Source organism: Centroberyx affinis, unplaced genomic scaffold (genome assembly GCF_046629955.1).
Source record: "Centroberyx affinis isolate AG114_WGS23_722 - 3 ecotype Tasmania unplaced genomic scaffold, CSIRO-AGI_Caff_v1 ptg001070l_1, whole genome shotgun sequence".
NCBI classification, from domain to species: Eukaryota; Metazoa; Chordata; class Actinopteri; order Beryciformes; family Berycidae; genus Centroberyx; species Centroberyx affinis.
The window spans coordinates 535,966-560,165 of record NW_027279619.1 but is presented as its reverse complement, the minus strand read 5'-3'; the positions used below and the strand labels follow the sequence as shown (position 1 = coordinate 560,165).

The 24,200-nt window shown below is 41.3% G+C and overlaps 5 protein-coding genes across 6 annotated transcripts; 3 read left to right on the top strand and 2 right to left on the bottom strand.

The window, feature by feature from the left end:
• Positions 1-972: 972 nt before the first annotated feature.
• ccdc117 (coiled-coil domain containing 117) lies at positions 973-4,282 on the bottom strand. Its single transcript, XM_071523178.1, has 6 exons — positions 3,936-4,282; positions 3,522-3,717; positions 3,265-3,315; positions 2,892-3,164; positions 2,232-2,378; positions 973-2,071 (listed from the first exon to the last, which is right to left on the bottom strand). Exons 2-6 carry the CDS (start codon positions 3,665-3,667, stop codon positions 1,828-1,830), a joined length of 861 nt encoding a protein of 286 aa, XP_071379279.1. The 5' UTR covers positions 3,668-3,717; positions 3,936-4,282; the 3' UTR covers positions 973-1,827.
• A 501-nt stretch (positions 4,283-4,783) lies between these two features.
• tcn2 (transcobalamin II) lies at positions 4,784-10,064 on the top strand. Its single transcript, XM_071523172.1, has 10 exons — positions 4,784-4,819; positions 5,124-5,191; positions 5,767-5,959; positions 6,112-6,281; positions 6,820-6,963; positions 8,270-8,442; positions 8,550-8,724; positions 8,818-8,998; positions 9,090-9,208; positions 9,331-10,064. The coding sequence occupies exons 2-10, from the start codon at positions 5,134-5,136 to the stop codon at positions 9,390-9,392; spliced, it is 1,275 nt and encodes a 424-aa protein (XP_071379273.1). The 5' UTR covers positions 4,784-4,819; positions 5,124-5,133; the 3' UTR covers positions 9,393-10,064.
• Positions 10,065-10,943: 879 nt separating this feature from the next.
• Positions 10,944-14,693, top strand: dguok (deoxyguanosine kinase). Of its 2 annotated transcripts, none has more exons than XM_071523166.1 (7): positions 10,944-11,555; positions 11,680-11,789; positions 11,895-12,091; positions 12,469-12,616; positions 12,839-12,954; positions 13,508-13,607; positions 14,023-14,693. In XM_071523166.1, the coding sequence occupies exons 1-7, from the start codon at positions 11,261-11,263 to the stop codon at positions 14,047-14,049; spliced, it is 993 nt and encodes a 330-aa protein (XP_071379267.1). In that variant the 5' UTR covers positions 10,944-11,260; the 3' UTR covers positions 14,050-14,693. The 2 variants fall into 2 exon arrangements, with proteins under 2 accessions (XP_071379267.1, XP_071379268.1); XM_071523167.1 differs by having other exon boundaries at positions 10,944-11,567; positions 11,901-12,091.
• A 506-nt stretch (positions 14,694-15,199) lies between these two features.
• On the top strand, positions 15,200-17,073 carry spaw (southpaw). The gene is made up of 3 exons (XM_071523182.1): positions 15,200-15,482; positions 16,001-16,818; positions 16,921-17,073. Exons 1-3 carry the CDS (start codon positions 15,200-15,202, stop codon positions 17,071-17,073), a joined length of 1,254 nt encoding a protein of 417 aa, XP_071379283.1.
• Positions 17,074-19,813: 2,740 nt separating this feature from the next.
• LOC139647282 (eukaryotic translation initiation factor 4E-binding protein 1-like) lies at positions 19,814-23,451 on the bottom strand. The gene is made up of 4 exons (XM_071523153.1): positions 23,313-23,451; positions 23,024-23,192; positions 20,982-21,176; positions 19,814-20,603 (listed from the first exon to the last, which is right to left on the bottom strand). Exons 2-4 carry the CDS (start codon positions 23,157-23,159, stop codon positions 20,572-20,574), a joined length of 363 nt encoding a protein of 120 aa, XP_071379254.1. The 5' UTR covers positions 23,160-23,192; positions 23,313-23,451; the 3' UTR covers positions 19,814-20,571.
• Positions 23,452-24,200: the final 749 nt, after the last annotated feature.

The following is a 24,200-nucleotide window of genomic DNA, read 5'->3' as shown; positions in this document are numbered from 1 at the left end:
AGCCGAAGCCTGTTCACATGCGCTCAAATTTCAAAGGCATATGTAATTAATGGATGGAAGGTGCGTTCACAGCATACATTTATAAATGACAAGTGGCACACTAAACTAGGAGCAGCACAGTAAACATTCTCCTCTTCAAAGGCACAGCACTTTGGGATGTAATTTGAAGTGTGTCTCTTTCAATGTTAAGTACTTTCCTAAATAAATCCATCAGTTCCAAAACATGACAAGAAAAATGCAGCTATTGTAGATGTAGCGTAATAATTTCTGTGCTTGTCTGTATAAAATCATCTAATATGGGTGTCTCCAATCCAGATCGCTCAATCTCAAGACAACGCCCGGATTCAGAGCCACTCATCAGTCAGGACAGTCCCGAGTTAAAGACATTGCACCTTACCTAAAGAGTGTGTGTGTGTGTGTGTGTGTGTGTGTGTGTGTACATGTACTACTGATATGATGTACTATAAATCTGAGTCTTAAGCATTTCAAGTAATTTCTGTTGACCTTGGAGATGAATCATTCACTGTGGCCCATGTCCTTCTCCATGTGACAGGGGACTGACCAGCAGGTCACAGTGACAAATGACGCAACAATAAATTTGGTCATTAAGTTCACATTCCTCTGTGTTGAGGCGTTCAAGTTTTATGGCTTAAGGTTAGACTGATCTGTGTAAGTGAATGAGTGATGAACTACCTGATTGCCTCACTGCAGATGAAGGATCATGTGAGCTTTGCCTGTCAGACTACAGCTTCATAAGGTTCACACTTTTCTTGTGTGGGAATCCCTTGTATGTTACAGTATAACCAAGCATGTTCAACCATTCATGATGTATACCTTTGCATTGACTTCCAAATAAATGTCTTAATCAACATAGCGAAAATTGTGTTATTATTATATTATTGGTGTTCATACTGTTAACTATGCATACAGCATGCACAATTTATAATGGAATAAATACATGGACATGGCAACAGAAGATTTTATTTGGAAACAAATATAAAGTAGTTACACTCAATGGCTGGTCATGATTCTGGTAAGGTACATATGAAAATACAATCAAATCACAAAAGGTGCATTTCCATGACTTCATTATAATTCCATTACAGCTCACAGATGATTGACTTGCTTATCACCATGGGAGGATACTTCTTCCTCCAAGGCAAACAAGTACCACTGTGTACTGTATGTTACAAACTCCAACAACTCCACGCAAGAAGCCATGCTGTCAGCAAATGTGAAAACAAGGACAGTTGTCAATTTCCTGGTAGCTATTCCCAAAAGCTGAAAAAAACTACAAAATCAGGTGCTGCACTCTGATGTTGAACAAAGAATAAGCTCACATTTATATCAGTGTGTTCTCTAGACCAAGCTTTGGTAAAATACAAATCATACCTAGTTATTTCTGTAAGTGCAAAGGCTATTTTCTGTTAATTATATGTAACATATAACTGGTTACATAAGGGTTTCTACAGAAGGTAAACCTTTCAAACATCTTGACATCCTGACAATGGCCTTCAAGAATTCACAGAAATGAATGAAATGAATTAAAATGATCAATTAACAAAAAAACTGAAGCTTTGTTGTCCCTGCTATTGTTGCACCTTATGTGTAATTGTTAGGGCTTATAGTCAGAAGACCAAAAATAAGTGATTGTACAGCAAATAATGTGTTGCACAAATTGGCCAAAATAGCACAATATTCATGTAGAGCCAACATGCCTTGCCAGGCTGACCAACATAACTGGTACTTAGTCCTGTATAGTCTAATGTCTGACTATACCTGCAGTCTTTTCTGCTTTGTCATGGCTTTTCAAGGCATCAACCACAACTACAGTTCCATGTCCTCCTCCCCAGAGCTGTGGGCCTCAGGGAAGCTGTATAGAGGGGAGTATGTGTCTCCAGGTGGGCTGGTGGGGCTGAGCGGACGCTGAGGGGTGGGGGATGGACACGGGGTCGGGGGTTGTGGACACGCTGTCTGCTGTTTACGCTGCCTCTGTAGGGAATCCTTCAGCCTCCGGGACAAAGCGTCCTCCGGTGGCCGCCACACCACCAGCTCCATACAGGAATGGCTCCTAACGGGACGAGGGAGAAGCAGATGAGACGAAAAGGAGGACTGAGAGAAAGGTAACTGTCTCTGCAGCTCTTAAAGGAACAAACTCATCCAGTGGAACATGACACGTGTTGCAGCATTTCTTTGAATGTGATTCTAACAACAAAGAGAGGAGCACTTACACAGACTGGGCTACTGTGTGGGGGAGGATGTCACTGATGCCGCGTTGCAGACCCTCCCTCAAACTGTCAGACAATACCAGCACTGGCCGCCTCGGGGCTGGCTCTACATCTAGATCTTCATCCTCATCGTCATCCTCCAGCGTTATCCTGTGATACATCAAAATCGCAACAGTCACTCAAAGGTAGTAACAGAGTAGTAGTAACACCACATATCTTGTGCTGATGAAGACCTTATGGTCGAAACACAAAAGGCTTTTTTAAATTTCAAGCTTTTAGTCTCTTCCCTCCTTACTGGATTTAGAGTTCCTTGGACATTGCATTCTATAAACAAAGCTATTTAACAAGTAATGGTAATTTGAGACAACAGATTATGATTTTTGTCTTTTTTTCATCTCCACCAACAAAAACAGTTCCACTACCAAGTGTTGCCAAGCAACACATAACTGTTTATATTAGAAAACCTGTAAAGCAGAGTGATACATAGTAAAACGTCCCGGTGCTGTAAAACTGTATATCAGCACTCATGGAATGCCTCCTGTCCAATCAAATTACTCCACCAGAACTAACTGTTGAGACACCCTGTATAATGCAAACAGATTCTAGTATGGAGAGTCTCTATTACATAGTCACACTACAGCCTGAAAGCTCGGTATTGCTCACCTATCCTCGATCTCCTGAAGTCTCCTCTGAGCTGCCTCTACCTCCATGCAGGAGCCCTCTGTCTCCGGTCGGGACAGGGTGGTGGAGGACTGAGGCGACAGGGACTCCTGAGGCCCCGAGCAGGGTGGTGGAAGTGCAGGACTGGCTTGTGGTGCAGGCAGAGGAGGGCAGCCGCTCGCTGGAGGCCAGTCATGACCAACGCTGGAGCTGGAGTTCTCCAAAATGTCAGATTCTGCCTCCACCATCAGCCGCCTCCTTTTGGCACTGCATCCTCTGAGGATACAGAAAGATACATATTCTAAGTCTTGTAGGTGAACATAGCAAGTAAAGTCAAATGGTCAATAAATTTGCCCTTTTTGCCTCTCTCACTCACTCATCATCAGCTCTCCTCCTATGCTTCCTCAGGCACCGCCTCTCCCAGCTGCTGTGGGACAATGAGGAGACAGAGTTGTGTCAAAACTTACGATGGGTCACACTGTACAAACAGTCTGAAGCCTTCAGCAGATGTATTTAATACACTTTTCATCACAATCACAAAATAAAGAATGCAGGGGTAATTATGATCACAATGATGAATTCTTAATTTATGAAGTGAACTTCTGAGCCCTGTAGGACCCATGTGACACTCACGTGTTAGTGAGCGCTCCTCTCTGAAGGTGGCCAGAGGTACTTGGAGGTCCAAGGTCAATCCCCATTTCAGGAAGGCTTGTGAGGGAGAATGGGTACATGGCTGGCAGAAACCCCAGCTCTCCACTGGTGGGGCTGGAGTGATGCATGATGGTCCAGTCGAAGAGATGACACTGGATGGTGGTGGACGAGTAGATAACTACAGAGGGATTTGTTCTGTTAGCTAGATCAGTAAATATATCAACAATACATCAAGTGGTCTGGGAGAAATATTTTCTGCACATGAAGCAGTTCTTGTTATGATGACAAGTGACGCAAATAGCTAAGTTAGAAATCTGCGGTAGCATGGGGTCAGTTTTACAAAGAAAGCTGGTTAACGTCAGTTAGCTACAACGCCATTGTAACATATTAGGTTACCTTCTATGCAAATACACGGATAATACACCAGGAGGTCTTCATCCTTGCGTTGAATAACAACTTCGTAAGAGAGGCTTATTGAATTCGCCAGAAATGTCTGCAAGCCGACCTGTGCTACTGACCCGCCCCTTGATGTGTTGTTGATGTTGACGTTTTGCTAGTCTCCACTCAGTTCACACGCTTTGCCTTTTGCGTATTCCCATTAGCTGGCATTACACTGTGTTTGCCCGGTGAAAATGCCACTACTGTATATTTAAATGCAGCCATCGAGTCGACAAAACACCCAAATAACAGTAACTTTGGTATGAATTACTTCAAAAGTAACCTGGCTAACGGTAAGGTAGCAAAGTGAGTCGCAGCAGAAACTCGTCTCGGTTCTAGAAGGGAAATACGTATTCGTTACGTTAAGTGGATTATGGGACTTGTAGTCAATATGAGCAAGCAAGTCAACCCATGTAGCTAATATTAAACACTGGTCAAGACGGAACAGCAGCACGGTTAACTAAACGAATTTAACAGGTAATTGCATAGCACTTGTACTAACTCCTTAGTACGAAATTTTCCGATTTTTGCATCGCCACCAATAACAGGAAGTACAAGCGGCACTACTAGTCAAAGATCTTATGTTAAGATAAATCCCTCTCTTCTCTTCTCGGTAGTACTAAGGAGTGTATGTTTGACAAGATAAACCACTGTTTGCTTCTTCCTCTTCTCGGGTCAAATAACGCCTATGAACAGCTGTTTTTAAAGGGGCCGTCGTGCCTTTTCATCGCTTTGTCATCTCAAACGACGAGTCATGTGACAGTGAAATACTAGAACCTGTTGTCTCTGCTTGTTTCCTTACTCAGCTCTGAGTCTTCACACTGGAGTGTCTCTCTGACAAGGTAACACATATTGCTGTTTATAACAAGACTTAGAGAAAAAGCTACAGTAAAAAGTTATAATAATGGCGTTATAATAGTTACCTACCCTCACTAAATAGACTTAAATGTATCCAATTCATATAGGAATATTTTTAATTTAGTAATTTATTGATTGAAATCTTATCTTATTTGATGACTGCCTAACTCGCAGTTAGGTTAGGTGCAGTTTTTGATAACATTGTTTTACAATATGCCCTCTGTGTTGTTACTTAATAACGTTTCCGCTGAATCCGTGGATTTGTTTGCACTTTTTTGCTCTATCCAGGTTATCCAGAATGCACTCTTTGATCATTCTTGCAGGACTACTGGCTTTTGTTTCCAGCAAACCATGTGGTAACTATTTCCATTAATCCAACTGTCACTCAATCAGTAAAAGTTTACAGTAGTTATTTTAGTCAGACTGTTAAAGTTTGGTTTTCACAAACCCTTACCAAATCAACCTGAACTCTGGGAAATAACCCAGTTTGCAAATACACTGACTCACTGTTCTGGACATTCACTGATTTTGCAATTACCCATTTCATGAGTCTGAGTACACTTGATGTTGCTTGCTCACCTAGAGAAGTGCTATCGTCATCAAGTTATTTACATAATACTTTAAGCAAACTTCCAGGAATGACAGAGAATTGTGGTACATTTTTGATCTTTGGTGTCAAGGATAGCATATCAGCGAGACAGATTAAGGAAATTGGTACTTAAAATACATCAGTGAAAATTCTTCAACTTATTTGTGTCCTCCGGTTGCATGTGACTGCTGATGCAGCAGGTCTGGTGTTGCAATGCCTTTTGGCTTTTCAGTGCACTAGGTTGATCTCACTGAGTGTCACTGAATTGTTTTTATGTGTCCTCCATATTTCTGTCATCTAACTTTCTGCTTTACCTGTTTCTTTGGTAATGTATTAATCCAGATACTGAGGGATCTAACAACGCTGAACTGCTCCTGTCACTCAACAAGGATCTCCTACGCTCTCTGGAGGGGCAGGAAGGACTCCCCAATCCCAGCGTGCACTTGGCATTACGGCTTTCTGATTACCACAACCTCAGCAAGGAGAGTGATCACCTGACTAAACTGAAAACTAATTTGCACAATGACATCGCAAGGTAATGCACTGTTTAAAAATACCCTTATTCTTTTCCTCTCTTTATCACTGTGGCACAACAAAAGTAATGTTGTTGTAAATCTATATGTAAAGTGAATTTATATTCTTCCTTGATGTCCTCACCTGACCCCCAGTCTCCTGTCTCCTCCTCAGCTCTCTCTCTCGGGGCCAGTCTGTGGTGGGCCTCCTGGCGCTGTACACTCTGGCTCTGAAGGCCTCCTGCTACGACCTCAACACCGTCAGCTTCACTGTCGGTGGGAAGAGCGAGACCCTGCTGACCCACCTGAAGAGGCAGATGGAGCAAGAAAAGGAGCACATCGCCTGTAAGTTCTCCTTAGAGCTTTTAAAGACCGACAGGAATCATCACACTTTCTGCACATAATTCTTGTGCTACAAAACTTGTTCAAAATTGATTTGGGATACTTTTTTATGTGAAAGTGTACTCACTGCCTCACTGAAAATGTGTTCAACATTTCATAACTGATATTATCCATATTTCATATTTTTGTTATCATTACACTGCTTTTCTTTTCATAATGGATCTACTTTTACCTCTGTTGCTAGGAGATCTTATCCTTTAGTACATCTTAATTTAATTTTAGGGTGTAGGATGTAGTTTGCTTCAGAATGCTGCTGCACTGTCTAGATTACCGTTGTCAGTCATTGATAAAATGTTAGTCCAGTTTGGGTGGAATATGGATGACTTCTTATTCAGATTTGTTCATTGACTTCTGTAGTAAAACTAAGGAAAATAAATTGCAATAACAATACCATTTACTCTATCCTTTAATAGTGCAATAATGCAATAACTACCATTTCAACATTGGCTGGTTTTATTTATTTCTTCTCTCCTTTATGCAGACAGCCACCGTCCTTTGACCAATTACTACCAGTACTCTCAGGGTGTGCTGGCTCTTTGTGTGAGCGGCATCAGGGTCAACTCACACGTCAGCAACAAGCTCATCAAGGCTGTGGATCATGGCCACATCAACTCTGAGATTATCGGTGAGTAAAACCTCATCTGAACTTTTTCTCTTATCTATACTAAGTCAAAGATTTGTAGGCAGTATGTCGTAGGTTTGCTTATATATGATGTAAATCCTTAGTAAGTCATTTCATAGATTTGTAGTACTTATGACTGTTCACAATTAACTTAGGATAACCTTATCTAAAACATGAGATTCCCAGTTTCTTTCAGGTGTTTCTTCCCATACACACACCGAACATTCACATGCACATACAAAACAGACATTACTGGCATGACTAATTGATGCACATGAATGTGCCACCTTTTTGAAAGTTAGACCTTTTCAAACCAAGAAGTACTTGGATTTTTTGGCCCTCTGGGTTTTAGCACTGAGGACATTGTTGCTGGTCCTGAAATCAACAGGGAAGTTACTTGTGAATCCCACTGGGCGATACTCATGCACATTGAGTCCAATGTGAAGCAGTTATTGGTGCTCTGCTTTTGAAAAGATGGTTTTAGCTCTCTAGTTACTCACTTGGATGTGAAGTTGATCATCCAGTTGCTCCAGCTTAATGCATTAAATGGTTACTTGGATTATATCCAAATCTGCCAGACCTCCTCTGGAGCCGCATTAAGATTGGAATTTCTTTCCAAAGTTCAGATGTCCTCTGTTTGAAAAATGTGGCACACACTCTGAAAATTGTTTTTGCCATGAAAGCAGATTGTGGAGTATTACCAAGTCAAATAATAATCTGTATTGTGTTGTTCAATAGTTTCAGGTCATAGGTCATAGGCTTAATAATTGAACAGTGTTATTGCTTTATTTTTAATGTGTGGGCTTATACAAATAGCCACACAGGCAACTCCCCATATTATGTTGATCAAAGAGTGTATATGAGTACATAATATGTATTTTGCAAGTTACTGTCTCCCTGCTCTACTGTATGTTTATTTGTAACTACTAATTCTTAGATTTTCACTTTTTCTCTTATTGATTTTGTCCAAACTATTCAAACTAAATTCAGGTTTCCCACTGGTCATTGAGTTTCTGGAATATCATGCAAGTTAAGAGTCATATTCCAGACAAATTCTCTGAAGTTCTCTAATCACAGTTTTACCAGTGGATCATTTTACAGTAATTTACCAGAATGCAGGCCCAGGGAGGGAACCTGTACATAGTCCTAAGCCTCAGATCTGTTAATGCCGTTGATATGTTGACATGTGAGAGACATCCAATGATTTAATTTACTAATAGCTCAGTCCTTTGTGGTTTTTTGCATCAAGTTAAATTCTCTCTATTGCTTAATGTCCAATATGTTTATTTAATCCTATCCCCCTCCACAGACACCTATGCCATGGCTGGAATGGCGCTGCAGTGTGTGAAGGACACTGGCTCCCATGTGCAGAACGCTGCTGATCTGGACACAGCTCTTACTAAGATCAAGCTGAAGCTCCTGGCCTCGCAACGGGCCGACGGTCATATAGGCAACGAGTTCAGCACAGGACTGGCCGTTCAGGTAATGATCATTTTTTTGTTCCTCTCTCTCTCTCTCATTAAACTTACTGTATGAAACTTAGTAAAACTGAATGTGCTGCTTACATGTACTCATGTGTTGTGTCCAAGGCCTTATTGGCAATGGGCAGCCAGGTTGCGGAGTGTGCTGCATCCATGGAGGCCATGAGGACAGACGCCAGAAGCAACACATATCACAACCCCATGGCTATATCTCAAACACTGCCAGCTCTGCAGCAGAAGACCTACCTGCATGTCAAAAGCAAGGAGTGCCTCAATGAGGATGGTACATGCAGCATTATCTCTAATCTCTGTGGTGTTTTTAGCCTCTGTATTCTGTATCCTCACTGTTTTTGTCTTGCTGTGTGCCCTCCTACAGACAGCCTGGTCCTGGAGCCCAGGGAGCCTGTGCTGGTGTTACCAAGCCAGACCAAAGTGGCTCTGATGGTGGAAGTGGTGAAATCCAGCGGGGCGGCTGCTGAATATTCTGTGGATGTGCCAAAGGGCAGCTCCCTGTTGGAAGCTCTGGTACTTCTCCAGGGGAAGAATAACGGCTTCACGTGAGTTAATCTGATATGATCTTTGTATTTCAGTTTTTTCCAAGTCCAGCATGATTAACCGCAGGGAGAAATCTCTCGTCCTGTGCTGCAGGTTTGAGAAGGAGTCCAGCCTGTGGGGGCCTTTTCTCAGTGTGGTGAATGAAGAGCAGGCCAGACAGAGCGACCGCAGATACTGGCACCTCTCTTCAGATGGGACCGCTCTCAGTCAGGGTGAGGACACACACACACACATATAGATTACATTGTGACTTATCAATACAGCTTTATCTGTACAACTTTGATCTCCTGGTTCAATTGCACAATGGTAAAAGGATGATTGTTTGCTCCTTCAGGTATCAACGATTTTAAGATTGAGGCGGCTCAGAAGATCACCATCAAAAACACAAGCTACTGAGAGCGACATCACTGTTTGTGTAACAGTGATTGATGTCGGGGTTATGGATCAAAAGCAGTTCAACTCAAAAAAATGCTTTTCTGTCCTTTGTCATTTTTACCCATGAATAATGTTTTAATCCTGTCAACATCATCTGAAAGTTAGTGTCTTCAATTGTTTCTGAGAATTTTTGCAAGTAGAGTTAAGCACTAATTTAGTATTTTGCAGAGTATGCTGTGGATATTCTAACTTTAGTATATACATCACAAATGTATACCACAGCAATTTTAGTGTTTTGTCCAAATGGATTTTTAATTAAATGAATGTCAAATGTCTTGTGAAATTTTATATTGTGTGTGATTGTGGGGGTTTTTTTAACACATGAAAATAAATGTTGTGATGGCTTTTTAAATAAGGAATTTTAAGTAAGCTTTGTGTTTCTGAAAAATCTGGTGAGAATTATATTCTTCTTCTTTAAAGCTTTGAAGTTTTTATTTTTTATTTTTTATGAATTGATAAATGAAATAGTTTTGTATTAAGCCCATCTTCACAGAACACTTTCAAAATTTGGTGTTGGATGGACTCCAAAAATGCAGCTTGAAGTTTGTAACCTGTTTGTAACTTCCCTTCACAGAGCAGTAGAGCTAATCACGATCATCGATTTTTTTTTTTTTTTTTTTTTTTTTTTTTTTTTATAATGCATGCATCATCATCACCATCATAAATCCACATTTGTTATGGATTGCGGTTTTTAATTTAATCTCTCAAAAACAAGTTTGGCTAAAGTGTGCAGAGCCATTGAGAACACCAGGTTGCCTCTTATCAAATGATAAAATTATATCCGCTAAAGGTCAGCGTGATGGACCTAGCATAGAAATGAACTGGCTAAGCAAGTGAAATGAGACATAATTTTGTTTTTGAAAGGTTCTATACAGTCCAAGCTACAAATTCTATACAATTTAATATGAAGTTTATTTACTATTACTAAATTCGAAGGCTACCATATGAAAAATGCTAATTCTGTGAACTAACAAAGTTTCCGAAGGACCATAGCCTACATACTGGTGGTTCAAGTAGGCCTAATTAATTGTTTGCCTACAGTCAAAATGGTTCCGACTTCAGCTTTCCAGCAATTTAACAATTCAAATGATTATAATAGGATGCATCATTAATCATAAAGACCAAGACACACAGACGTAGACAGACCTTTTCGGTTATTCGTTTTAAACTCATTTTCGTTCACACGTGTCGCTAAAAGACCTTTGGAAGTTTATTCGGACTTCCGAAGATGCCGGACATTTCTGGTGTCATTAAACAACAATCTGGAAATGTGAACGTCGTCACACTAATACTTTTATTCGTTATAGGCATGTTATGATGCCTTTTGGCCAGTGATTGGACAACTAAAAAACGAATTTGTTGGACGGTAATATTGACACCTGATTGACACACTCAGTCCCCAGCTGTCGTTTCTCAACTGCTTTATTAGCTGGCGTTTGTCAAGAGGGCTTTTATTGTGAAAAATACAGACAATTCATACCGGAAGTTCTTTTTTTGTTGCCGCTACAGCAGAAGATATGTCCTCTTATTACCTAACATTTACAAGTAATTTAGCTTGAAAAACATGCGAAACCAAAATATATGTATGCCACAGGAACAAACCTATTAATCTAGCGGTACTTGTTTAATCTGCGACGTTTGTGTATTCCGCATATATATTTATATATTGATTATTCATAGCGTACACTACAGCATGGAGAGGTGGAGCTAGCTAACTTAGCTTAACTTACCGGTAATGTAACATTTCTAAACCGGTCGCTAAATTTACCAAGGAGTGACATTAAAATAAATATGATATTCGCTATAACAATAGACCTGTGTCTATCGTAATGTCTTCCTTGTATCGATTCGTGGTATTAAATCGGGTTTCCAGAATAAAACCCCAGACAGTTCCCACACGGTGTATCAGATTTGCATGTAATGCGCCTACTCTACAGTGGAAGAGATCAGAGTTAAGCTGCCTTCGTGTCGGAAACCCAGCTTTTGTCACAACTAAATTAAGTAGTATGGCCAATAAGGCAGCCAAGCGCAGTTTTTCTAGCTCACCAAATTGTCTGTCAAGCACACTTTCAACTGAAGATGGAATAACTCGAGTAAAAAGGGTCTCTATCGAGGGGAACATTGGTAAGATCTGCAGTATTTATATCAGACTCACTGTAATGCACTTTTATAACCAGGCGTGCATATTTGTTGTTAATGACCAGTTCTGATGTGTAAAACATTTGTGTTTTGTCCTTTCAAACATCAGCTGTTGGGAAGTCAACCTTTGCAAGACTCCTGCAGTTAGCTGGTCAGGACTGGGAGGTGGTACCTGAACCTGTCAGCAAGTGGCAGAGCATTGACAGTGGGACCTCTAAGGTGTGCACATGTCCAGGCCACTAAATATTCATTTCACTAACAAATGAAAGGAGACAAGCTGACCGTCTCCCTTATCTCTGCTTGTTCACCCTCTTGCATCTTCAGATGGAGACTAACCCCCAGCAGACAGTCAGCAACCTGCTGCAGATGATGTACCAGGACCCTGAGCGCTGGTCTTACACATTTCAGACATATTCCTGTATGAGCCGGCTGAGAACACAGCTGCAGCCCCCTCCAGCTCGCCTGCTCCGCTCAGAGGGGACACCCGTCCAGGTGTTTGAGCGCTCCGTCTACAGTGACAGGTGAGCAAGTCAGGATAAGACAGGAAAGTGAATCTAAATCGGGACAAATGCAGGTGGCAGTGTGGGTAGAGAGACTCTGGGTCCTTGAACTGGAGGACACATAATCAAGCTCCTATATAGGTCCTATAGGTGTCCTTGAACAAGACACTTATTCCCTTCCAGCTCCAGGTAGGGAGCTGTTCTGTATACTAACCCTGGTATCAGTAAAAACACATTATTACTGTGTTATTATAATGGTTAATAAATCAAGTTATACCTGTGATACAACTTGAATTACATGGATATATGTTAACACAGCATGTTTCAATATCTGTGCAAAAGCATCCTCTTGTATTTCTCTTTGTGTAAACTTGCACTTTGACACACTTTCCCACCAGATACATCTTTGCCCTGAACATGTTCGAGCTGGGTTGCATCAACTCCACAGAGTGGGCGGTCTACCAGGACTGGCACTCCTTCCTAGTGGAGCAGTTTGGACACCAGGTGGAGCTGGAGGGCATCATCTACCTCAGAGCCCCACCTTTGGTACGCACAAAACAGAGATTTCATGTTATTCATTCAAGAGATATACTTATTAATAATGACTTGCAAGGAACTGGAACAAAAAAACCAATTTAAAAGTATTTCAGAAAATGTACAAAATAATTTAAAATGATACTTGTAGTTCTTACTGGAGCTTTACATCACTGACAGGTACTTTAGTCTCGTACATTACACAAACACACAGTCATTTTGTGTCTCTCTCAGAAATGTATGGAGCGCCTGGGCCGTCGGGGGCGGGCGGAAGAGAAAGGAGTGAAACTGGACTACCTGGACAAGCTGCACACTCAACATGAGAGGTGGCTCATTGAGAAGAGCACTAAGTGAGTGTTAATGAGACTAGACTTGTTTCTTGTTTGAGGTATTCAGGTCTTAATGGCTTGAGTAATGCTCAAAGACTATTTCAGGTGACATCTATTTCAGGTGACCTCTACTTCAGGTGACCTCTACTGAAATGCAAAAATTCAAAGACCTTGTAATCTCAACATGACCTATGAAATATGGCACTTCAAGCCCCAATCTGGGATTTTTTTATTTTTTTTATTTTTTTGAGTCCATCAATCATGGAGGGTACGACTTGCTGATGGAGAATAATTTCTTAGCAAACTTTAAATCAGTTGGCTACTCAAAATGCAGATCTGTTGTACCCAGTGTTTACAAACAATACAATCAATATAAAGAAATCATTTCTAGCATGAAATATACATTTAAGATTGGCAGATTTCCTGATTGGGAATCTGAGTATAACCATTTTAATTGCCATTCCTTGCAGCTGTTTGTTGCTTGGCTGTGAACAGATGCTGTTCAGTAGTGTGTGGTCTGAGGAGACTATAGGCTGTTGATATAATGCAGAGTGTGTTGGTTCTCTCTTTTCAGGCTACATTTTGAGAAGTTGAAGCAGATACCTGTGTTAGAACTGGATGCCAGTGTGGAGTTCGAGAGTAATCCAGAGGTGCGGGATCAATTTATAACAAAGGTATGTTGTCTATTTTACTTTGTGATAGAAGCTGCCATACCAGAGTTAACCACATGAGGGCACTTGCAGGCTCATTTCTCATCCTCAGACTAATGCAGTGGTGGGCAGCTGTGCCATAGAGGGCAGAGAGTATGCAGGATTTTGTTCCAACCAAAGACTACAGCAGGTGATTTCACTGATTAGCAAGTTTTCAACCAGAGAGGAGGAAATAATCATCAAATCACCTGGTGTGGCCTTTGGTTGGAACACACTCTCGGCCCTGTATGGCACATGATTGCCCACCACTGGACTAACATCTTTGATCTTGGGAGAATTTGAATTGCCCATGTACATTTCTGTTGTCTGGTTTGATGTTTGATGTGTTTCATGTTTTTGATCCATTGAGATCCTGAAGTATCTTGCACTCCACACACAGGTGAAGAACTTCTTCAATGAGCTATGAGAAATCAGTCGTTAAATAACTACCAACTCCCATGGGATGAAGATGAGACCGGCCAGACCTCAGTCAGTCAACTGCGCTAACTGACATCCAACTACATGTGAATTTCTCTGGACTTGAAGGGAATATAAAGTTATTTAAAAAGGATTTATATCTGGATATATCCAGATTTATCCCTGTATGGGACCACACTCCATGACACACACATTGCCTCAATATTTAAGTATCAAAATTCTGATATATGTTCTACCACTAGATTGTTACAATTTTGTTTTTGTTGTTTGTTTATTTGTTTTGAGTTACTGAGAGTAGTTAAGGTTTCTTCTACAGTTTGTTAAGATCGTCTGACAGGACTTTGACAGGATTCCAATTGGAACTATATTTTTACTTTATTTTTTTTGTTATTTTTTGGCATCACTCTCTAATTAATACAGCTGAATAATTGAAACACAGATAGGTAACACTTAATTTATTTTATGGACTATGTAAGTTTCTAAATAAAACAAATGGTTTATATTACCACCATGACCATTTAGAAGTGCGGTTTCCTGGAGGTCAGTCAGTTGAATGTGGTACTGCTTTCTACATTCCAGACCAACTGGGACAAGCAAACAGACAAGTACTGTGTTATGTTACGGTTTTATACATTCATGAATAAAATCACATTTGTTTTTAAACTTTTGCGGAATGTATTGTCCTCTGTATTATCACTGATTTTCTTAGATTTTGTATTTTTTTCTTCATTCCCTATTTGTACACTTTGAATTACATTTATCACAAGAAGTGTAAGGTGCTAACGGCTGTATAACATTTAAAGTGGTGTAATTTGTTAATGGATTTGTACATTTCAAAGGGATTAGGCTCCTGAATGAATATGAAAGCCCAGAGAGTTTTTACAGGACAATGACCTTGGAGAAATGTTTCTTTTTTCCGCCCCTCTCTGATGTGCTCTGATGATCAGAGGGGCTGTTCAGATGCCTGGGACGGTCAGGGGTCATCAAAGGGCAGCTGTCCACTATAAAGGGGCCTGTCTGGAGCTCTGTCTGCTCACAGCATCATTTCAGACTGAGACCAGCTGGAGGAAGGACATCACAGCAAGCTTGTCTCATCTTTGTTAGAGTAGTTTTTGTAAGCTGAAGTACACTGTTGAGAAATGGAAGCTAGAGTGGTGACAGTATTTGGCACACTCCTCCTCTGCTGTTTTGGGGTTGCCTTGTCAACACGGGAGCACAGATATCCTGCAGGCCTTGGGACCGGTTTAGCATTTGGGAATATGTCATCTCATCATAGCAGATACCCTCTGTACATGATGCAGCTGTACCGCTCCTTCAGGACCTTAGATACCTCACCGTCCAAACCTGTCAGCACCATCAGCACACGCAGTGACAAGCCGTCACTGCACAATGCTGACTCTGTCTTAAATCTGATGGCAAAAGGTGAGTAAACTTAGTTTTGAAATTTTTGAAACAGCAACAGCATGCATACATGTTTTATTATTCTTATGCACTTTTCCAAATTTGAATAATTTACACTTCTTTTATGCATCACTACATATAAACCAGTGGCTGACTACCGGCCCATCTGTATGGAATGGGTTAGATTCATTATATTAAACATACGCATTGTTAGTTTCTTCCTAGCCTACTCCATCCTCCAACAGCTCTTTGGTTGGTGTATTATCTGTGTTATCAGACCCTCCCTTTTTTACAACCCAGAAAGTGTCAAAATGCTTATTCGACTTTAAAGGCTTGCTCTGTTTTATGTGAGAGGGTGTGTGTATTAGCCCCTCAGACGTCCTTGCACAGGGGGGTTCAATACACATCCTGTCCTGCTCACCCTCCCACTCCAGTGTTTTGACATTTGTCCAAGGATCTGGTTTGCCCAGAATCATCAGGAGTGGTGGCTGCTCTGTGTAAATTTGGGTTCTCATTAAGATGTCTTGTCTCATTTTCAGGTTGTCATCAAGTAGGTGAAAGATGGGCAGTTATTTTTGACATGTCATCCATCGCTGCTAGTGACCTTGTCCAGCTGGCAGAACTTCGGATCCGACTACCAGCATTCTCCGCCTCCAGGCGCGCCACTGTGGATTTATATCACTCCCAAAAGCAGAACTGTGAGCCGGACAGCACGTTGTGCCAGGAGGAGCACCTTTTCCTGGGGAGCTTTGGCACATCTCCGAGCAGCACAAAGTCTTCTTGGAAAGTTTTTAATGTGACTGCTCTGTTAAAATACTGGCTGTATCAGGGAGATGGAGTGACCAGCCAAGAGGCCTCAGCAGAGCAGGTACTGGAGACGGACCATGGGAGCGGTGCTGGGGGTGACGGAGAGGCAGCTGATAGGTCCCATTTCAAGCATCTGGTAGGGAGGCAAAGAAAGATAAACTATCCAACCACGGACCGGGTCATGATGGTCATCTTCTCCAAACATAACCTGCCTCAGGAAGGCCAAGAAGCGTACAGTCTCATCCAGACTGTGGAGCACTCCAAATATGTCACCATGGACAGAGTCAGCAGTGACATTCAAAGTCGACGCCACAAAAGGAACCGGATGGAGAGGATGCGGGTGGCTGGTGGAGCTGCGGCTACGGAGGCACCACCAGAGGCCGTCCAGCGGCCGTTGTGTCGGAAGGTGGACATGTGGGTCGACTTTGACCAAATCGGCTGGGATGAGTGGATTGTGCACCCCAAGCGCTACAATGCATATCGCTGTGAGGGAGAGTGTCCTACACCGGTGGACGAGTCCTTCCATCCCACCAACCATGCATACATGCAGGTAAGATGAAGTGTTGATATTTTATAAGCCCATTTACTCTTTAAAATTTATTGCATCTCAATGTTTTGTATAGTTGCTCATTTCTGCATTTATGTTTTTCAGAGCCTCTTGCGACTTCACCATCCAGAAAGAGTGTCTTGTCCCTCCTGTGTGCCCACGCGCCTCAGCCCGCTCTCCATGCTCTACTATGAGAACGATGACATGGTCCTACGGCATCATGAAGACATGATTGTTGAAGAGTGTGGCTGTCACTGATATCCCACCCATCACCGGTTCCACTTCAACCGCAACAGCAACTGTCAAAGGAGCATAAATGTGAACTTTTATTGAACTGAATTCGATCATGGTGTCAGTTCAGTCTCTTTACAGTTGCATGAAAGAATGACAGGACAGGACATGATGGTGAAGATTGATCGAATCGAAGAAAATATTTCATCCATACTGGGTGGTACACAATGGTGTTTTTTGCTATCTTCAGTGAGATGTACAGTATGATCCATCATGCAAAGCTTATATGTTTTATCTATTTATACTACATTAAAATGTATATATTTGTACATACAATTTGAAAAATATATTAAAACATTTTATTCTGATATGAGAAATGTGGTCCTTCACTTTTTTAGCAGCTAAGATTTTTTGGACACACAACTCCTGTTCATTTCTATTAGATATTTCTGATATTCTTACTTTTATTTTCTGTCTTTTTGTGTTGTCCAGAACACATCCTTATGATCATAAGATCCATCCATTGAATGTTGCAGCAATAACCATTGTATAGAATCAATACACTCTGTTTGGTCTTAACAAAAAGTAAAGCACTCTGCAAGTAAAGATACTCTGATCTTAATTCCACTTAGTGTTAAAGATATTCATGTTTTCTTTGACTTTTGCTTAGCTAACATTTTAGTGTATTTGCCCTCCTCACCTCAAATCCACATCTTTGTTTATACTGGGCCTATTACCGAGCTCACATCATCAGAAGTCATTAGCGTCCTCTCAGTGAGGCTCAGCCAGACACCGTCTTTTGTTGATTGTGATCAAACAGGCACAGTGGAACAAACACAAAAAAGCATATTGAAGGAGACAAGGTTGGATGAATGGTGGAGAGAAAAGCAGTAGCACTTGTTTATGTTAGGGGGGTGTCAGGAAGCAGAGGTGACAAGGGGAGATTTAGACCCCAGAGTCAGAGTGCAATGAGCGAATGCCAGAGTAAACGTCTGGATGCTGAAGCTACTGTGGAGTAAGACAGGGTGGGGTACATCTTAAAACTGTTCAATCCACCCCCCCACCCCCCCCACCCTGAAATACAGCCTCACAGGCTTGCACAGACATGTGTACTGATCAGGACTGGCTGAGTTCTCTCATTAGGCAGCCACAACCTATACCCAATGATGATGTTGAGAAGTCAAAGCTGAGTTTAGATTTTTCTTAAAATGGCCTATGCTAATGATGATGCCTGAATGATCTTAACCAACACTACGAGGCTCATACTGTCAAAAACTGTATTTACTTGCTTATTTATACTTAAATAAACATAAATAAGCTATTACAAACTTATTTATGCTGATCTGTGATAAGCTGATCATAGTAAGTGAGAATCCATTTGCAAATATGAAGCTGTGGTGGGATCTTGACAATGTTGTCCCTGCAAGGTGTCATAACCTCTAAATCACGTGCCAGTTCTCACACATACAATCAGACTGGACAAACCCTTCTGTCCAAAATACCCTGGTGGTCAGGCAGTCAGTTGCATTGGCTCTTACAAGGATTAGTGCTAATTAGTTTCCATTATTCACGCTGATACTGGTGCAATAGGGCCTGTCCCAAATGTTTGAATTAATATTATATAAAATGCCATTATGATAATTTTAAAACCATTGTCAGCACTTGGGCTCCATTTACTGTGTTTTCCTTTTTGCTGCAGAAGTTCCTGTTCTGCAAGTGATTAGCTAACCAGTTGACATTCCTACAGTTCTTAACAAGTGCTAAACTGTAAGTAAACATATGGTATTTTACAATTTGGGAAATATCTGGTTTCTATTACATTGTGATTGGACTTTCTTGATTGTTAGATACCCTATATTCTACTGAATAGGTTCCATCTATGTCTATGCCATTGCTAGTCTCCAGTACAACTTGACTATCACTTTCATTATCTTCACCTGCTTATTGCAACATTTAGAGTCTCCAATCCACCTGACTTGCAGGTCTTTGGAATGATGGAGGAATGACCACACAAACACACATGCAAACTCCACACAGCGGTGGTTTGCTGTGACAGTGCCAACCACTGAGCCACCATAACCCAGGAATAATATTATGAATGTTAATTAAGTTAGCCATAGTTTAATCAGTTGAGCAGTGCAACTGAGAAGGCTATATACTGTATAACCTGGGATGTCCTTGGATACTCAGTTCTTCCAGTTCTTAATAAGCTTTTAAATAATGAACTCTTCAGAGGGAAAGCCTTGTAAACCACTCAGTGGGGGCCTAGTAAAAGTTTGGCACAGTGATGAAAGTATTTGCCAGCACTAGGAGTGGAAATAGCAACACTGCATGATGACGCTTCCCATCAGGCTCCCAGGAAGTAAGGAGCTTCTCCCAACTATGTACAATTGTATATTGACCTCTGTTTTCCAGGCCACTGGCTGAGGTTATCAGTCACCAGTGGGCTTCTTGAGGAATTCCACTGATGTGGCTCATGCTGCACCAGGAGGAGGATTAGGAGTGCTGTAGGCCATCAGGCACCGAATCAAGTTCAAGAAATTAATCATTTAATGAACTGTACATCAGCTTTTCACTTGCTTACAAACTTGAAATTCTGTTGATTTGAACTGCAAATCATTTATTTTGTGTTGGGTGTTTGTCAAGCTTATCAGTTTATGAGTCCTTTACTGTTGATCCCATTATCATCACAGTAAACACTTCTATGGCTTTGCTTTCTCTTAGATAGCACTGTCCAAGGGAATGTGTATTCACCAGCTGACATGACACTGCCCAGATTAATGTAAAAAAAAAAACCCCCCACTTATTTCACAGCACAAGCCTGACTAAGAGCACACCATTTGGGTGCATTGACAAATACATGAGAAAAACTAGGTTTTATTTGCTTTAATGCTTTGTCACCCTACAAACCATGTGAAAATCTTTTTGTTTCAAAATTTCATCAACAAAAGCATGTTTTACATTCTCTGTATGACACTTGAGGTGAACAATATTTTTGAAGAGCACGATAAACAAATTATACAGTATTTTAGAGATTTCAAGGCAATATCTGAAGAAAGGTGTCAGGACATAGGTAGGAATAGGCAGAAACCCAAGTGACAAACCCTTCTGGAATGGTTGGAAAATCATCAAATTAAATTATTATTTTCAATGGAGCTTAATTTCCATGAAACTATTTGGGAACTGAAGGCAAGAGGCTTTGTTGGTGTTCCTGAAGTACTTTTCAGTGTTGATTTTTAACTTGTAACCACTACAGGAAGGCACGCTTTATCACACATTAGAATCAGTTTTAAGCCTTTAGGCAGACAGAAAAGTAATATTACCGATTTGTTCTTGACAAAAAAAAGCAAATGAGATCGACAGACGTAGACATTAAAGGACTAAGACACTGGAGATATTGGAGGGGAAGGTCCGTCTTCATGGAATGGGTGATGGGAATAGAGAAGGTACTCCTGAGCCTCTCTTCTACAGCATCATGGTGGCAATAAGGGCAGTGTCACACCTCAGTCCTCATTCCAGCACCAGCTAGATGTCCATTTCGAACTGTGCGTCATCACCTTAAAAAAGCAGTAGAGACACACACATTTCACAAACAGAACACTAAATATTTCACTACACAAGGATTAATACAGTTTGGAAGTGCTTAAACTTCTAGAAACCTCAGTCTAGGACTTGTGTACATCATTTATTGATATACAAGCACAGATTTATGAATGTCGAACTTGCAGATTGAAAGTTTTAAGAACTGCCTCCTGCTACTCCAAAAAAATAGAGTTCTCATGTTTTTCATGGATTCGTTGGAAGCTTCTGATCCATGTTTTCATTTTTCAGTGGCTACCTCCGAAAATTTGACTCAGGCACTGAATCTTTAACTCTAAATGCCAGTCTGGGTCTAGCCTCTAGATGCGTGTTTTATCCCTGAAGTGTGTAGGTACCAGTGCTCTTGTTCTCAGGTGTGGTGATGATGTTGTTGTTCAGTGGTTCTCCATTACAGGCCTTTTCGTTGATGATGTCTTTGGCGGGGGGACTGGTCACCCCTGGAATGGCAGGCAGACCTCGAGGAGGAGTCTTGGCCACCGGGGAGCTGCGGCACTCCAGCAGGAACTTTCGGTCGTAGATGATCCTGGTACCTTTTGTGGGGAGAGCCAGGAAAAGGGGAAGATAACTACAACAGGGTTTGGGTATTGCTAGGGACCTTGTGATATTCATCACAATTCATACATGGTGACAATAAAATGTCAAACTACGGGTGGATGTCAGTGAGAATTGATAGTACACCTGAAAAGTGTTCAACAAATGTTTCTTGTTGAAAAAACAAATGTAGTTGTGAGATGTGGGAGCAATTTTGTCTCTTATTTGGGTATTTATATCTTCATATATGGACAATTGTGATGTAAGTGTCCGTATTTGCATGGGCAGGCTGAGTAATAAGGCCAGATGGTGCATTTTCATTGTGTTTCAGTTTTCCAGTTGTATTTTTTCTGTAGCTTTCCAGTAGTGTGGGACCACCGCAGCTAAATGAACACTGTGTAAATACTGTGCTAGCAGGAGTAAATGAGTCTAAACAGGAGCCAATTTTGTAAAATCTCAATCTCTTAAACATAAAATCTCTCACACCCATAATAATAAAGCTACAACAAGATATTTGATGTCAGATATGGCCCAGGATTAAATTAGAGAACAAGTGGGCAGAGGACAAAGGCACCACATGGAAATATCTACTCAGCAAGGAATGGAGGGCAAATCAGCTTTGCATGGTCAGATGTGTCCCGTGTCAGATATTCCCACATTTTACAGATAATAGTTTAAAACGGGAAAACACTATCGGAGGGGGAGCTTCAGAATCTCTCGCCTCATTACATAATTCTCACAACTTTGAATGCAGTACATTGAACTCTTATAGGAGTTGAAGACTACCAATAACATAAAATATAATTAAACACAAGGTGGACTAATATAGAAACTGTTATCTTAGCTCAAACGGAAAGCAACATAGTTTTGACATCTACACCTCAAACACAGTGAAAAGGTGTTTCACAATAAGGTACACCAAAGGAATGTTAATATTAAATGCATTTATGGTTCAATGTTCGATTAAATATCCTTAAGTGCCCACCCTCTCAACCTTGTTGGCATTGGTTGATGTTTAACTGAAAATTGAAGATAATAAAGATATTTTACATGTGTAAAATCATTACTCTGCGGGAGTGACCCAAATGCTTTATGGGCCAATTTGTGTTGTTGATTGACTTCAGCACTATATAATGAACACACATGACATTCTGCAAGAGAGGGGGCAAATGATAAACATCACATGACCAATAAAAATGAATCCAGCCAAAGAGCCTCTGCTGCCTTGTTTGGCACATGTAGATGTTTAATTCATGCCTCCGGCAAACAGACCCCAAAACAACTAGATATATCTCGTTAAGAAGATTTTTTGCCGACACTGGAATAGACGAATCACAGCTTTAGTTATTGTTGACCAATACCGACGTTGTTTGCTGGGAAGCTTCGCAGCCACCACGCGCATCATTAGCAACAGCGTACAGTAGGTGCCGCTAGCGTCACAAGACTGGGATCAGCTGGTGCACAGAAAAACACACAAAAAACATTTTTACTAACTAATGGGAGTGCATTGACATGATGGATATTACATCCACGCGGCCCTGTAACCTTGGCCATGACTCATAGTTAACTTGTTAACCCCCAACACCAGTCGGTCTGTGCTTGGCCTTTGTGTCACCACGCAGCTAGCGTTAGCGTTAGCTTGGCAGAGCTAGCAGCTAGCAGCTGGTGGTGCAAAGTGCGGTTTGACAGCAGGCAGGCAGACCTCATGGAGTTAGCCTAAGCATTCTTGGCATACAAGCAACGCAACTGTTTGTGGGTAAAAAACACTTGTGACAGTGCGTAACAACACAGGCCGTTTCAAGTCTTCGACACACAGATGTAAATACAGGACATTAGCAGTGCATACCGCCCGGGGTGGTGCTGAACAGGGTTCCTCCGGGAGTAGTGCAGTAGTCATGCGGCATGTGCGCCGCGTCGTTGATGGTCACCCTCCTGGTCGCCGGGATGGCCTTGGCAGTGGTCTTCTGACAGCCCGTAGACATCTTCGATTACTTTAAGAAACTAGAGCTAGCTAACTAAATAACATGAAACAGGCAAAGAAGTCTTGGTTTTACAAACAACAAAGCCACACTGTTGCTTCAGATATTGCTTTGGCTCAATAAAATGGCTATTTTCGGATAAATAAAAATAAATACCTCTTTTTCATAAGTGCAAATAATGTTAGGTAGTATCTAAATTTGTCACATTACAACATGCAATCTCAAAAGTGGCCAGGTTCTTTGTTAAAAGGACCTGAGCACACGTTCCTCCACTCTCACCCTACATGCACACAAAACAACAGACAAGGCAGGCAGGAAAATGCTTTCAAGGTTGACAAACTGGAGTTACTCCGCCTCCTACTGGCACTGGATGCTTGTGCAATGGCTGCAAAGAGCTCGGGATATTTCAGTATCAGATCCATATCAAAATACTCAGGGATAGGACGCAAACACTTTGAAAAGAGAACATCCATTGCTAGATTTTGTTTTCATGTCTAAAACATAAACCTTTTACAGAATTTGTGGGGAGGTTGTGTGGGGGTGTTATTTGTGAATCAAATTGCACATATAGTCATTGGCTGATCTGTTTGTCTGGCACCAGTTTACATGGTCATTGTAAGCTCCTGTGGCCTTACTAATGAAACTCAATCAGTAATTAAGCCTCAGGCATAAACGCAATGATAGGCCAGCTACCATAGAAGTATATGTTCATCTGAAGGAGGTCATCTTCATAAGAGGGTTGTTCTCTTGTGGATTGCATTGTATTGCATTGTCAGGGATTTAATTAACAGATACTAAAAATGGGTACAAAAATGAGTGTCTTTGCAGACAAAGGGGGTCTAGTCAGGCGCTATCACTTCCACTAGTGCACCAGTCCATAAAGTTGTTTATGTGTTCACAAAGAGTTGCTTTACTGGAGACCTTAACCTAGCTGTTCCTTCCTCCCAAGTGTTCTGCTGGTAAAAGGCTGAGAGGGTGTAATCGTCTTCATCTTCTTGTTTTTGCACTGAAGTGCCAAATAGGCCCCGCAGAGGGGGGCCAGGG